Source organism: Octopus bimaculoides, chromosome 1, assembly GCF_001194135.2.
Source record: "Octopus bimaculoides isolate UCB-OBI-ISO-001 chromosome 1, ASM119413v2, whole genome shotgun sequence".
NCBI lineage: Eukaryota > Metazoa > Mollusca > Cephalopoda > Octopoda > Octopodidae > Octopus > Octopus bimaculoides.
In genome coordinates, this window is record NC_068981.1 from 120,719,155 (window position 1) to 120,736,188 (window position 17,034).

General features: G+C 35.5%; 1 protein-coding gene across 1 annotated transcript in view; it reads left to right on the top strand.

The window, feature by feature from the left end:
- LOC106872789 (uncharacterized) overlaps positions 1-17,034 on the top strand; it is a 423,364-nt gene that overhangs the window by 126,692 nt on the left and 279,638 nt on the right. Inside the window, exon 2 of the mRNA XM_052969923.1 lies at positions 425-531. Coding sequence (XP_052825883.1) covers positions 425-531 — 107 coding nt within the window. The remainder of the gene's footprint in view (positions 1-424; positions 532-17,034) is intronic.

Genomic DNA, 17,034 nt, shown 5'->3' on the forward strand with positions numbered 1-17,034 from the left:
TGCATAAGACATAGGCATATGTCAAGCAAGGCTTTGTTTTGGGTTATGTGTAGAGTTGCAATCCCTGGTATAGTTTTAATAGTAGTAATGTTTTTTTTACTTTTATATATTCCTTATCTTGCTTAATTCCATTTTAAACTTTTTATACATTAATGGTTTATTAAATTGTTTCTAGGTGACAATAACATGCAATTTCAGTACCAGTCAATTTACTGGGGTTGATGGTATTGACAAAACCCCTCCCCTCAAAATTGCTGGCCTTGTGCCTTATTAGAAACAACTACTATTTTATGCAGAGCTTTTCAAAGAACAACTTTATTAAATTAAAATTCTTTTTACTGTTGTTTTTATAGCTATTTTCAATTTCAACAAACTCAATTAATTAACTCTATAATTGCTTCAATTTTTTCTTCTTTTTCTCCAGAACAATGATGATATTCTAACTGCTCTTCTTTCTATGGGCTTTGAGCTCGAAGACAGCCAGGCTGCTGTCCAATCTGGGAAATTAACTGTAGAATCTGCTGTAGAATGGTAAGTGAATTAATTTGTTTATGTTTTTATATACATATATATCTGCTTGTTTGGATCAATAACTTTCAACTTTTTATTTTTGTCTCTGCTAATTTCATTTCCTTAAAAACTGCCAAGTGAGACTATTGCAGATTATTCCTAGATTATTCATCTCAATCATGTTAGTGTGGTTGGTGTTTAGATTCAGGTCAGCACTGATCAAGTCAGCCTGTGATTAACAACATTCCAACTGTGACCATCCTACTTTTTATTCGAGCATTATATATGAAAAATAACATCATTCAATGCGTGCTTAAGGTGGCGAGCTGGCAGAATCATTATATCATTCATCTTTATGGTCTGAGTTCAAATTCTGCCTTTCATCTTTTTGGGATCATTAAAATAAGTGCCAATTGGGTAATGAGGTTGATGTAATCGACTTACCCTCCTTTGAAATTGCTGGCCTTGTGCCAGAATTTGAAATTGTTATTCAGCATATCCTTTTACTTACATAATAGGGTGTGATTTTTGAGGCATATTTGGCAGCTGTTTCTAGCAGGTCATGCATGTGCCTGAATTTGCTCCCTGCTTGTGTCTTTCCTGTTGGCATTGACTTTCATATGTTCAAGCAAAACATTAATATCATTAATCTCACCTATCTAGGAGGGCCTATAGAAGTCATGGGAAGTGCCCCCTTTTCCAGACCTTGTAATTCAAAGACAAAATTTTTTTATTAGTAACAAAGGCAGTATTACTCCAAAATAGCAATCTGTGTATTGCAGTTAAAAGAGATACATTGTTGAAAGCCTGAAAAACTGTGGTATTTGTCTTCAGAAAACATCTCATATCGATGTATAGGGTTAAAACTCACAAAAATATATCAGTAATAGATGAAAATTATCCTGCAGCAGTGGTGGCATTGCTAAATATATATTGCTACTTTGCTGAAAATAATAAGTTGCAAACATCCACTATTGGTACCATGCTAAAGCAAATTTAGCCTTTACTGATATAGGAAAACAGTGATTAACAGACCACTGGTGTCATAATTAGCTGGCAAAATTTTTTATTGGCGACAGAAGCAGTATTAGTTGACAATAGCATTCTGGATGTCATACTTACTGAAGATATATTGTTGAAAGCCTGGAAACTGTGGTATCTGTCTTGAGAAAGCATCTTGCTTAGATGTATCGTGTTAACAAATACAGAAATGTATTAGTAGCAGACAAAGTGTCTAGCTATAGTGGTGGAATTGTTAAATATATATTTCTGTTTCTTGGCATCATCAGTAGCAAGGCTACCTCATTGGTGTTTTGTAGTGCTGGTTATGTACATAGTTTATTAATAGTTGTAGTTGGTGAAGATAATGGTGATATGTTATGTTAGTGTAATAGTAATAACAATAGACGTATTGTGTAAACATCAGTCAGTACTAATTGAACTGTCCTATGGTAATGGCTAGAACACAAAGACAGAATGTATCCAACTTTATATTGTCCAATATGTTGCATTTCCTCAGTTGGTGGAATGTGATTTGAGGGAGACATGATTGTTAATTCTTGCATGTTTAGTGATTATGTAAAAGTTCTCTCTTTGCAAGGTTGTGCAAGAGGTATGAATCTATTTTGTAGAAATTGTAATGATGCAACAAAAATAATATGGATGGATGACGACCAAATACATTAATGTAGGTCTTTTATATCCACCCTTCATTATTATTATTAAATAATAAGTTAAAAACATTTTAGATGCACAAACAAATGGGAAACAGACATAGAAATTCACCAAATCCTCATCAGTTATTGGCTAGAGCAGTGATTCCCAACGTGGGGTATATGTCCCACTGGTGGAGCCTGGGAAAATGTGGTGGGGCGTGAAGCTGTAGTTGCCAGGCACAAGGTTCTCATTAAAGTGATTCACTTTTTCCTTAATCAGTAATGTACTTCTTTTTGTACTCTGTACTTAATAAAAGAGTTACTGATAGATTCTTTTGTATTAGATAATTGTGGTAAAATATTAAAAATAAATTTTGTTTTCCAACTACCTGTGGGGCATAGATTTTTCTGCGAAGTTTTAGTGGGGCCTGGGGTAAAATAGGTTGGGAAACACTGGGCTAGAGAGTCAAACACAATTTTGTGCCTTTATCGTTAAGGTGCGAAATTGTGTTTGACCCTCTGGCTGATAACTGATAAGGATTTGGTGACCTTCCACATCTGTTTCCTGTTTGTTTGTGCATTTGTTTATATTTTTAACTTATTATTTAATGGTACACCCATCCTGATTATTTTTGTTTACAAGTAAGTGATTCCATTATTATATTAGTTGGGAAAAAGAGAAGTGCTCATAACACCAATTCAAATGTGTTGCTAATGTCATCAGTGTTCAGCTTAAACTTTAATTGTTTGATAGCTTTTGGGAGAATGTAAGCAAGATAGATTGAAGCTATGAGGAGGAATGATTGAGTAAAATTCTTAGTGACGGGGTGGCTCTGGTGTTGTTATTGTTGTTTAGCACTAGGTCAGCTCTGACTGAGCAAGTTTATGATTAAAGGCATTCTAGTCATGACCGCCCTGTCTCTTTTGAATCATGTCTAGGATTATATTTTCTTTTTCCCAAGACAGTTAGTGTAATTTGAAGGAGATTTAATTGTTGTCTTGCAGACCATGTAACCTCATAGAGGCTCCTTACAGTTGACTATTTGACATATAGAAGGCTGACTGGTGGAAAGAGAAAGAAAGAAACAAAGAGCAAGAGAGAGAGAGAGAGAGATGGCCACATCAGTTGGATGTGGGTACATGTAGGATGTAGCTTCCAAGCTCAGGGGAGCAAAAACTGTTATAGCAGTGGTAGTTGAGTTAGAGACTAGAAATTGTGAGTGTGTTCTAGGTACTGTGAATCTTTGAATCTGTGTTCTAGGGATGAGTGAATTTTTGTTAATCACAGCCAGATGGCCTATTTATCGATGTAAATATGATGCTTGTGAATATATCATCATTTTGTACTTGTTTTATCAATCTACCATTGGAGGTAGTGTGTCATTCTAGGGAAGACTTGTAACCATTGACTCTATACATTTGTTAAAAAATATATTAGCAACAGAGGCAGTATTAATATAGAGAGGTAATCTTTATCCCTACTTAAACATGGATGTTCTGTTAGAAGAAACTATACTGCAGTAGTTATGAGAGAAACTGTTGTATTGGCTTTTGGTGAAAAATGCAAGCTTGTTTATATTACTAGCAGGGAGATAAATCCCCACCATCTCCAGTGCTGTGATCACTGGATCACATGATTTCAATCTTGTTTGGTTTTGTCAATGACAGACACTCAACCACACGAGGCAGCAGCAATTCATCTCCCTGCCTGCAATGTATAAATTGACAGTGCCAGAACAGGGGCTGGTGTCACGATTAGCCAGTGAGCTTGTTAACAAAATATATATTAGCAGTAGAATCAGTATTAATACTGAGAGGTAATATTTATCTCTACATGGATGTTCTGTTAGAACAAACTATACTGCAGTAGTTACCATGAGAGAAACTCTCATATTGGCTTTCGGTGCAAAATGCAAGCATGTTTATATCACTAGCATGGATATAAATCCCCATCATCTCCAGTGCCAAGACCACCAGATGATGTGTTTTCAACCTTCATTAGTCTTGTCAACAATGACAAAATCAAAGACAGCTGAAGGAGGCAGGGATTTATCTCCCCTCTAGTGATATAAACAAGAGTGCATTTTGCACCAAAAACCAGTATTTGGAGCATGTTTTCCTGTATGTCATTTCAATCTCTCTTCCCACCACCTCTGTCTGAACTCTAGCTTGCTTGACTGACTAGATCAATACAATGTACTGTACTAATAGTGAGATTTATCAGTAACCATACTTAGACAAGGCTCATTATTAATGTATGTGTTGTACTCAGCACTTCGATGTCTTGTCACATTAAATAATGTTATTTCCTTAGACATTTCTATTAAAATCTTGTTACTTGGCAAGTTTCTTTATCCCCTTTCATTTCTCTTTTTCTTCTTTGTCTTTCTGTTGTTTGTGGTTGTTGTAAGAATCACTTTACCAGCCTGGAGTCGAATGAATTCAATTAGATTGTAGAAAAGCTCTAGAAAATATTACCTCAGAGCTGTCTTAATTCAAGGGATCACCATTTTTTTGTGTGACAGTTTAGAAATAAGTTATCCGAAGCATCCCAGTCTAGTGGGTACTTAACTATCAATGCTTCAATTCACCTAGTTGCAAATTTACAGGTGGCGGCAGCGGTGGTGCTGCTGGTACTGGTACTGCTTCTGCTGTAGTGTTCACAGTTGTAAACAGAAAGAGAATAGTGTACTTGATGAATGTGTTGTGATTTCAGCTCCTTCCAATGCTTGGTATAGGCATTGAGAAAACCATTCTTTTATTCTCTCCTCAAGGCCACTTGAAATTTGTAGTTCAGTTTTCCTGTAAACACTTTCATTGTTATAAATCAGTAGAAATCAGAATCATAGTAACAAAAAAAAAACAAAAAAAAGAAAACACATTAACTGCAATAATAATTTCTTTGTCCTACCATACTTTTCTTTAAAAACTGTTAACCTCTAGGTTGTTGTTTCTGTTGTTTCGGCCAGTCAGCCTTCATTGTGCAGATCTATGGACAATAGCATTCTAGCTGAAATCATCACATTTATTTTTTTGACAAATTGAATCTTGGACTGTATTATCTAATTTGTTCTGTTTTTTTTATTTTTATGATGGAAAAAATGATTTGAGGGAGATTTGACTGCTATATCTAGCAGCTCAAGTGACCACACAGAGGTTGCATCATTAACTTCTGGGTTGACATTGTTGTGAACATTGCTATCAAATATGAATGGCAAGGCAGACTAATTATGTATGCTTGACAGTTGGACTGTATTATCTAATTTGTTCTTTTATTAAGATGGAAAAATATGATTTGAGTGAGATTTGACTGCTATATCTAGCAGGTCAAGTGACTACACAGAGCTTGCATCATTAACTCCTTGGTAAACATTGTTGTGAACATTGCTGCCAGATATGAATGGCAAGATGTACTAATTAGGTGTGCTTAACAGTTGGATTATGTTATCTAATTTGTTCTTGGAAAAGAATGATTTGAGGGAGATTTGACTGCTATATCTAGTAAGTCAAGCGACCACAGAGGTTGCATCATTAACTCCTAGGTAGACATTGCTTTGAACATTGCTACAAGATTTCAATGGCAAGGTGGACTAATTAGGTTTGCTTGGCACACTTACCATTAAGAAAGAATTCTAACAAGTTAGTTTTCTTTTTTGCAGGGAACTATATATGTCAAGCAATGGAGGTTGTCTGGGTCACCATTGTTGTTGTAGTTGAGTTGGTTTGGGTCACCAATTTTGGCAATTATTTGACTGGAAGTGGAAGTTTAATATAAATGATCCAAACTGAAGCATTGAATAGAATTATTTGTGATGGAAATTTGAATAATTGCTTAGAATTGTTTCAATGATATTCATCAGCTCTATCTTCGCAATTTGTAAATAAGAGTTGATTGGTATATGGGTAGTACTAGTGGTGGTGGTGGTAGTAATAGTAGTGGTAGTAGTAGTAGTAGTAGTAGTAGTAGTAGTAGTAGTAGATAATATGTTGGGCTTGAATTCTGTGTTCATTCTGGAAGAATAAAAGAGAACTGGATTGAGCTGGTTAATCACTTACTGTGATTGGCAATTAAGATGGAGTTATTTGCCCTTCTTGTACCCTTTTTTTTATTTATAATTCTTTTATTCTTTTACTTGTTTCAGTCATTTCGCTGCAGCCATGCTGGAGCACCACCTTAAGGAATTTTTAGTCAAACAAATCAATCTCAGGACTTATTCTTTGTAAGCCTAGTACTTATACAATCATACACCAACACCAGTTGTCAATTGGTGATGGGGTGGGGGTACAAACACAGGCACAAGCACACAAATCCAAATCCACATGTCTACCAAATCCACATGTCTACCAAATCCACTCACAAGGCTTTTGGTTGGCCTGAGGCTGTAGTAGAAGACACTTGCCCAAGGTGCCATGCACACAGCCACACCTGCGCCTATGTGCATTTTAAATGAAGGAGGAAGAACAGTAGCTATAGCCTTTGCCAGATCTACATAGTTGGACTGTAATATCTAATTTGTTCTTTTTTTAAGATGGAAAAGAATGATTTGAGGAAGATTTGACTGCTATACTAACAGGTCAAGTAACCACCTAGAGGTTGCATCATTAACTCCTGGTGCAGTTGATATTCAATTGAAACTTCTCTCAAGCCAGCTCTGATTGTGTAAGCTTTTAATGTTAGGCATTCCTACCATGACTATTTCGTCTTTTTGCATATAGAAGGACCTCCTTCAGTCATGAATGACCATGTGATTGCACCTAGAGAGTTACCCTCCAAGGCACAAGTCTGGGCAAGTTTGTTTATGGAAGACTAGCTGTCACCCATACATACCAGCCTCCCCTTTCCACATCACTGATGTTATTCAAGAGAAAGACAAAAGCTGATACAGCTTGGCCCTAATGATGTCACAATTTATTTCTTCTGCTGAGTGAACTGGAGCAACATGAAATGAAGTGTCTTGCTCAAGAGCACAACACACAGCCTGGTCTGGGAATCAAACTCACTACCTCATGATTGTGAGCTCAGTACTCTAACCATTGAGTCCAGGACTATTTTTAAGCTAATAAAGAATGATGTGATGGAGACTTAGCTGCTATTTCTAGTATTGGGTTGTCTGGAAAGTTTGTGCCGATTTATAGTAGCTTACCTTTCGACCTATTTTAGAACATAGTTGAGTCCATAAAATAGGATTTGACTACACCTCCATTTAGAGCCCAGTTTAAGCTATCTTTTTGTGAAGAAGGTTTATGTTCCTATAACCTGTGTTAATTCTGTAACCGTTTAAAATGGAAGATAAGAAAGTTCATTTTCGACACTTGATGCTTTTCTTTTTCCGTAAAGGGAAAAACGCCTCACAAGCAACCAAAGAAATATGCGCAGTTTACGGTGATGTTTCTTTATCCGAAAGAACTGTACGGAAGTGGTTCGTAAGGTTCCGAGCTGGAGATTGTAGCCTTATTGATAAAGAGCGATCAGGCAGACCATCTACTACAGATGATGACCAAATCAAGTCATTAATTGAGAATAACCCACATTGCACTACCCGAGAATTGGTAGAAAGCCTCAACCTATCAAAATCTGTCGTTCATGAGCACCTGGTAAAGCTTGAGTACACAAATCACTACGATGTTTGGGTACCACATGAGTTGAGTGAGAAGAACCTTTTGGAAAATCGGCACAAACTTTCCGAACAACCCAATAGATTGAGAGACCACATAGTAGTTGTTTCATTGGCTCAAGATAAAATCCCAGAGTGTTACTGTTTTAGGGATAAAGGATTAAGTGAAGTGCTCTGTGTGTTGTGGTGGTGGTGGTAGTGGGTGAGACCTTAGTGGTAATGAAAGGAGGAGGCATGAATAGATTATGTAGCTTTGCCTAAGATAGTACACAGTTTGATATTTCAGAAGAACAAAAACCTGACATAGTGACAACAGTAAAAGAGATAAAGAAAGGCTTCAGCACGTCCTTTTGTGTCAATGATTGTAAAGTGTTGATGTGTGAAATTTTGAGAATGATTCGGATTCTTTGGGGTGGAAAATGAAGTTCTGGAAACAGCTGAAACAAGAGTATGTGTAATTATGTATAGATGCCAGTAATTGTATGTATACATTTGTATATATGTGGAGGTGTATAAAAATATGTGTTATATGTAGGTATATAAATATATCCATATACATAGGTTCATGCATAGCTGCATGGTAAAGAAGTTCACAACCACATGATTTTATGTTCAATCTCCCTGTGTAGCACTTTGAGTGCCTCTAGTTAATAATGGCCTTGTGAGTGAAATTTGGTAGATAGAAACTGTATGGAATCCTGTCACATGTGTCTGTGCATGTGTGTGTATGTCTGTGTTTGTCCCTGCATGTCTTCACATTGTCACTGCTAGGGCAATGGTGATGTTTTAATGTCCCACGTAGATGAAAGTCTGGTAACCCAGCACTTCAACATTGTGAAAATATGGGATAATACACTTTACTTGAAAACAAATAAGGTTTGGTCTTGTCCAACTCATGCCAGCAAAGAGAAAACTGATGTAAAAATGGGAAAATGGGGCTGACTGATATCCATTGAAATATCCACTTTTGCATGTGTAGGTGAATATCTTTTCTTATTGTTGCATTTTTGGTAATAAATAGTCTAATGTAGAATTACAGTCTTGGAAAGATATGTTCATTAATATTGATTCATCAAAGTGAAATAATGATTTCTACAACAATATTTGGTCCTTAGAAGAGGAGAAGTTGTTTGCTATCTTCAGTTTGGTTTTCCTGCATATTCTCACCTCTGATCATGAATACAAGGAGCCAAACTGGGGCTCCTCCAAAGGATCTCTGGAGTAACATTACTCGACAGGTTGTGTAGCTTGGAGATCTGGGAGTTTCTTCATGCTGAGGGGTCATAGCTCTGATATTATGGACGTGTGATTAGAATATCACAAGGCAGATTCATTCTTCAAGCTGGGCCTCCTGGCCAGAGAATGAGGAGTAGACCAAGAATGAGATGGTTGGATAATATCCACAGTCTCAGTTAGTCACACTTGAGAATCTAGCTGGAAAATGTAATGACAGTTGCCTCTGATAGGATCCCATAGAGGAAGTGCCAGGGGATTCTATTATCCCCATCGGCCCTCACAAGAATAGTGAGTGGAAAAGATAGTTGGATGGAAAACAGGCACCAGACAAACATCTTTTGAGAGAAAAGTGTTTGTGTAATTTAATCAATGTCAATGCTTGACTGCTACTTATCTTATCAATCCAGCAAGATTGTAAACAAAGTTGACTCTAGCTAGGTTTGAACATGAAGCATAAAAGAACATGGTGAAATATTGCAAGGCATTTGGTCCAGTGTTCTACCATTAGCTATCCAATTAACGGCAAACAAATAATATTAAGTAGATACAGCTATATTTTCGGCCTTTGTTAAAGAGAGAACTAGATACAAAAATCTATATATTGACTGATCAGGAGATAAATGGAATTTATCAGAAATATCTTTAATGAAAATAAATGACTCGCTTTTTTAGTGATGTATAAATGTGTGTGCTTCACTTCTTTGCTAGGAAGTTCTGTAGATAATATATCCCTAAAACTATGAATAGCACTTAGACAAACAAAAACAAACTGTCTGTATATAGGCAGAGGCATGGGTGTGTGGATAAGGAAGGGGTTTACTCCATAAGTCTGTGGTTCTATGTTCATTCTCAATGAAGGCAAGTGCCTCCTACTATAGACTTAACCCTTTAACATCCAAATTTTTCTCTCAAATATAATACTTGTTTATTCCCATTGTTTTGAATTAATCATGCATTACCTCATAGCTTTGATAGAGAAAAACTGTGCAGAATTCTCTCTCTCTTTCTCTCTCTCTCTCTCTCTCTCATGAAGCTTGATTTGCAACCATATTATTATGGGTTCAGTCCCACTGCATGACATCTTGGACAAGTGACTTCTACTACAACCCTTGGCCTATCAATGCCTTTTCAGTGGATTTGGTAAATGGAAAGTGTATAGAAATGCATTGTACATAGTGTGTGTGTGTGTGTGTGTGTGTTTGTATTTGTTTCTCCTCCCCCACTGCTTGACAATTGGTGCTGGTTTGTTTACATTCTTGCAACACAACACTTCAGCAAAAGATGTTGCTAAAATAAGTACCAAACTTTAAAAAAATGTAAGTACTAAGGTTGATATGCTTAAACTCTTCAAAGCAGTGCTCCAGCATGGCCACAGTCCAATGACAGAAACAAGTAAAAAGATAAAAAGATAAAAGGTGGCCTTAGCTGGAACATTTTTGATAAACAAAAAAACAAAAATGCCCAAACAAGATCAACAATATGTAGCATTTTTTCTTCCATATTTTTACCTCGGTTTTTATCTGATGCTGTTTAAAATCACTTTTATTGCAAGAATGTTATTTTCCATTCAACTTGTTTTTAATCAATTTCAATTCTTTATTGTTTTCCCATTCAGATAAAATTTCTCAAACACCAGAATTTTATCACCGTCATTCACATTCATATATTGAATAGTTAGATGAGATGAGATAGATAGCTATCCAAGAGTTAATCAGTATCACAGAGATGAACTTTAAAAGCCAGTAATATTGAGGAAATATATTCATTTCCTTTCTTGAGATATGTATGACATTATCATAATTTGTCATTATATTAATATTTTATTGCTTTCTTTTAAATGTCTTTAGTATTCTAGAAACTTGTAGACTATCTTTATTTACTGGTTGCTTCCATAACACCAATAGGAGTGTCCAGGCTGCCATTTACGGTTCTATAAAAAAAGAAGTAAAAAAGTAAAAACAAACAGTAACCATCTCATCTTCTGAAGCCATCACATATTGATTTCACAGTATTGTTCGTGTTTTCTCATTGTATTATATTTGATAATCTTAGTATCTACTTATACAGTATACTAAAATATATTTTTATATGTATATACTAGCATAGTAACTGACAAAACCAACAGGGTTTATTTTAGTCACTTTTCAGTAATTCTTAATATTTATACTTTAAATCATGCTCTGTTTTACTGTTATATTTACTTTTGTTTTCTTCCAGTTATCCTCGAGTTTTTGATTCTGCTTTTCCTTGTTTCCATTTTGCACTTCTCTATTCATATTGGGCAATTGTCTTTTCCATTTTGCATTTCTCTGTTCATACTGGGCAATTGTCCTATGATATTGTCATCTTTTTTTCCCACTGTTTGAAATAGAGCAATTTCTTTGTGACTGAGAGTTTCTTCATATGACTTACAATTACCTCTTGCATATTTGAGCTAGTGTCTCTTCATTCCTTTATTCATGTTCTCTCACTCCTTCATTATCTTCATTGATTTATTCACATATCTCATTATTTCTTCTCTTTGACTCTCTCTCTTGATAATTTTTCTCTCTTTCTTTTTCTCAATTGAAATCTGCCTTCATTTCTTTTTATCTCCCAATATATTTCTCCTTCTTCACACTTTAATATCATTTATAAATCTCTCCCATTCTTTCTCTTTTTGCCATTGTCATTTTCTGTCATTTACTCACTTTCTATTTCTCTAATATTTTATCATGTTGCCTCTCCAATTTTCTCTCTCTGTCCTACAGTTCTAGCTTTCTTTTTTTCCCACCTCTTGTCTCTTATTTGTGCCCTCTTTCTGTCTTGCTGTTTTTTCCATCACTCCTTATATTTCACTATTTGTTCACCTGACTGCCTGTCTTCCTAGCATCCTTACTGTGGACTGCTGGTTCTGTGTTTGTGTATATAGATATTCTGTCAACATCCCACCTTTCTGTTTAGCTATCTAAATTTACGTTCTGAGTTCAAATTCCGCCTAGGTAGACGTTGCCTTTCATCCTTCCAGGGTCACTAAATAAGTACCAGCTGAGCACTGGTTTTGATCTAATCAACTTACCACCTTTCCTGAAATTGCAGGCCTTGTGCCAAAATTTGAAATTTATGATTAAGCCTCATTCATTCATACCACTTCTGCCAAACATTGGGAATATTATCTGTTTTTACAGCTTCCCAACTCATCTCCTCCTTATTCCTCATTATTAGTGTTGTGTCCAGGTCATAATTATTTTGGTAGGTTCTGTTATATATTTAATGGCTTTAATCTATGTGATAATCCTTGTTTTTCCTATTTATTACTGGAATTCTTTAACCCTTTAGCATTCAGATTTCTTTGTCAAATGTAATGCTTATTCACATTGCTTTGAATGAACCACACTTTATCTTCTAGCTTCAGAATTTCAATGGTGTGTTTGTATATTTCTAGAATGATATTGTAAAGTAGGTCTGAAAGATTGGATGTGGTCAATATTAACATAAAACAGGTATAATATTTGGTTTGGTTATGGCTGAACTGAATGCTAAAAAATTCAAGTTTTCTCTTTGAAGATTCTGACCTATTAATATATTTTGTGTTTGTTCCTTAATGGGGTGTCTTTCATTTTCCTGAATTAAATGGCTTTTTTTTTTTTCAATTTTTGTTTTAATGTCTGAGGTTTAGTTACTGCACTATCAATTCGCTGGTTGTAAGTTTGAATTTCATAACAACTATTGCTTCTGTTCGACTGACATAAATTGGAGATCAGTGGCTGAATTTATTTTTTATCATTTACTTATTTCAGTTATTAGTCTCTGGCCATGCTGGGGCACTGTCTTGATGAGTTTAGTCAAAAAAATCAACCCTACTACTTACTTTTTTAAGTACTGCTAGTACTCATTCTGCTGATCTATTTTGCTGAACCACCACTAAGTTATGGGGATGTAAACAAACCAACACTGGTTGTCAAGCAGTTCACACACTTGCACAAACCCAAACTCTCTCTCTCTTATTCACACGCACGCACACACACACACACACACACACACACACACACACACACACACACACACACACTTTCTGTCAACCAAATCCTTAACCACACAGTGACACTTATATCTAAAGCTTACTATGCAAGGAGACCCTTGATCCAACTGTGTGAGGAGAAAAAACAAAAATACTACTCAAATAAAAGCATTCCTTTTCACACTAATATGAAAAAAGAGATGCGAAACAGCATATAACTTGTTTATCTTCTCAGATAAACCATCAATTGTTTCCCTCTAATTTCTGGTATTTCTATTTTTGTTTTGACACTATAGTCTCTATCTTAGTTCTACTTGGGAATAATGATTTTGGATATCTGTTAATATTGATAAATCCTTCAATTTGTTTTTGTGTTCTTCGTCTATTTTTGTTCTCCAATGTTATTTTTTGTTTGCTTGTTTCCTCATCGTTTGTCTTTTGTTTTGAGTTTTTTTTCCCATTTATAGTCCTATATCATATTAAGCTGCCTTGTAGTGCATATGGTCTATTTCTGGTAGAATTAGTTGTATTGCTTCAATACCTATTTATATTCTCTCTTTGTATTTGTTTGTCAGTGCTATTTTCAGAGCAGGCACTATTCTTCAACGCCTCTTAATTTTAATTCATTTATTTAATCCCTGTGTTTTCTTTTGTGTTTGGCAAGTCAGCCATTATTGCAGAGTTATTATATAATCTGCTTTACAAACATAACCTCAACATTGCAGCTCTGTGCAACTCTGTGAAATATTGCTGAACTATACAACCTGGAAACCTTAACTTTCAGAACTTTGATGTTATGGTAATATTATTTAGATCTTACTTATCTAACTTCTGACTTCTGTGGCTGCTGTTTGTGATATAATCTATCTCACCTCTGATGCATTGTTCTTTGTATGTTATAGTGCTGAAGTTTGCGTTCATTGTTTGAGGTTGGTATTTTCAAATCTCTTTTGTTTATTGCTTATGTGTATTTTGTTTAATGACTAGTAATTTTGTTGAAGGTCTGTTATTTCTCTTGATTCTTTATTTCATATTAGCCATTGCATTACTGTTCAAACATTCAAAGATTATGATTTCTCCATATTTTTAAACTCTATTCGGTTTTAAATCCTGTTAGGGAAAGACATTCTCATTACTTGACTATACTTAATTACTGACCATTTCTGTTTAGGTAATTTTAGCCTTCCTCATACTTTTCCTTGTATCTTACAAAAATATCCTACTTTATTAATCTCCATACTTCCTATGATTCAATGACCTGCTGTTCGTGTGTTATTGTATGCTAAACCATGAAAGAACGACATTAGTAGATTTCATTCCTTTGACACTACTGCTTTTTATCGTTTTAACACCATTATGTTTACAAGACTAAATGTATTTTCACAATATTTTCTCATTGAATTTCCTCACTTAATCGAATTCAGTGACATTATTATCGATGAATACAAATTGTTCAGAGGTGTTTTGTTCTTGTTTTAGATTGTTAGTTTGTGAATTATGCAAATTATTATTTGAATTGCCCTGTGAGTAAATTAACACTATTTGCTGATTCCAATCAACTCTGTATAATCATGATGGAACCTCTATGTAGTTGACCTGTTAGAAATAACAGCTAAATCTTCTCCAAATCACACTCTACCATATTAAAAGAAGAAGTACTCACTGGACATTGTGGTCTTAGATATATAAAAAAGGATGGGATATGCATAGCTGGAATACAGCTTATCATAGGTCTGCTGGAACAAAGTTGACCTGGGGCTAAAGAACAACAGTTATTTTTACATTTGTTACAAGACTTGGAATTCAGTTGGGGATTTATTGCAATTGATTAGCTTCTCTACCAAACCCGGGTTTCTCTCTCATATTACAACTTCTCTCCGATATATTGTCTCTTTGGATACATTATATTTAGTTACAGTAACAGCTGTTTGGCTAGGATGTTTCATGAATATGTGGTTTCCAGTTCCATCCCATTGTGTGGCACCTTGGGCAAATGTCTTCTAAAATAGCCTCGAGTAGGTCAGTGCTTTGTGAATGAAGTTAGTAAACAAAAACTAGATGGAAATCCATTTTGTGTGTGTGTGTGTGTGTGTGTGTGTTTGTGTATTTGTAATGTACAAATGTCTTTACTTTGACATTGTTTGAGCAAACATGGTGATGCTTGTTTATGGCTCTTGCAAATAATCTGTCCTGTAGATTAGCAGTGAAGGCCAACTGAATGAATATTACTTTACTTAAAGGACAAATGTTAGCAACAGGAAAGGCATCCAACTCTAGAATATTACCTCAATAAGTCCCAATCAACCCTTGCCTGTATGGAAAAGATGGATGTAACAATGGTAATAATAATGATTATTTTTCCAATTTTGCCTGAGTAGGAATTGCAGTTGTAAATTTGGATGTCTATCTATTATTGGAATAAATGTCTTATAGATGACTGTCCTTCTTACTGCTGCCAAGTAACCATCAAGTAACAGTACCTGTTGTTGCTGCTGCTGTTGTTATTGTTTAGTTCCAAATATACTCAAATGCCTCCCAGCAAAAAGTATTTTGTCTTTTTTTAGGATTATCTAGGGTTTGAGATACATTTGGCCATTATGTCTAGCAGGAAAGTGACTACATAATGATTGTGTAGAACCCATAGCTGCCATGAACTTTTCAATTTCCATTATGTTAAGCTCTACTATTCATATTTAGATTACATCATTTCTAATATTGCATACATCCACCCAATTTCCATCCCACACTCCTATCTACAAGTGCTGAAATGGTCTGTAGGTTCACCCTTATACCTCCCAATGCTATTACAAGACACTTGAAAGTTGATTTCAGGATGAAGTATTGAAAGCTAATTTCAAGACACTGAGCCTTATCAAGGACTGAGATATCTGGTGCTGGTGCTACATAAAAAGCACCCAGTACACTCTATGGAGTGGTTGTATTAGGAATGGCATCCAGCTGAAGATACTGTGCGAAAACAAACAATGGAGCCTGGTGTGCCCCAAGCCTTACTCTAGTCAAACCATCCAAACCATGTCAGCATGGAAGACGGACATTAAATAAATGATGATGATAATATATGGGTATGATAGCCAGTGATTCAAAGGAAGATACAACATTTGTATTTATACTTCTTCAGATATAGGGACAGGGAGATCCCTACATCCTTGTCCCACTTTATCCAGAGATTCCAGGACCATAGTAGCACCTTACCCAACACCAAATGGAATATACTCAACAGGTCCCTTCTTTATTTGCCTGGAGCTCAAAACTGCCAACTCTGCCCCGTGAAAAACTGCACATACTTCAGTAGCCTGCAGTATCTATTGATAGACACATATTTCATATTGCCGTCATGCACTTTTGATATCTTTCAAACCATTGACTTCTGATAATCCCAATATACCATACCATTCTACTTATGCTGCTCACAAAGATCACCACCCTCATTCCAGCTGCTCCTTGATGCAGAATACACACTGTACACATCTGCACCAGATATCACACACTGGTGATTAAGTGACATTAGCCTTCAACCTGCTTTAACACATGGTGCATCTTCACCTACTGTCTGTGGCCACTAAATTATCACAACAACCACATGACCATAACTTAACATCTCTCTCTCTCTCTAATACAGAGGCCATTTCTCACTGCCCCCATGTCTCAAGCATTGATATCACTAGCACACCAAACTTCAAGGACTAAGTGATATTAATATCTTGCCTGCTTTAACTTGTGGAGTGCTTGTATCTAGTAAAACTAACATAATCTGAACTGGCCAATGGGGATTAAGGTCTCTCTGGAATAAAGATGACAACTTGATTTTCATTGCTTTTGATTGTCCAAGGAGATGGACATCCTTTCACATCCACAAAAGTAATATGAGGAGCTAAGTCATCTTGTTAATGTATCTACGTGTGTGCGTATATATATATATATATATATATATATATATATACACACATACATATGTATGTATATATATATATATATATATATATATATATACACACAT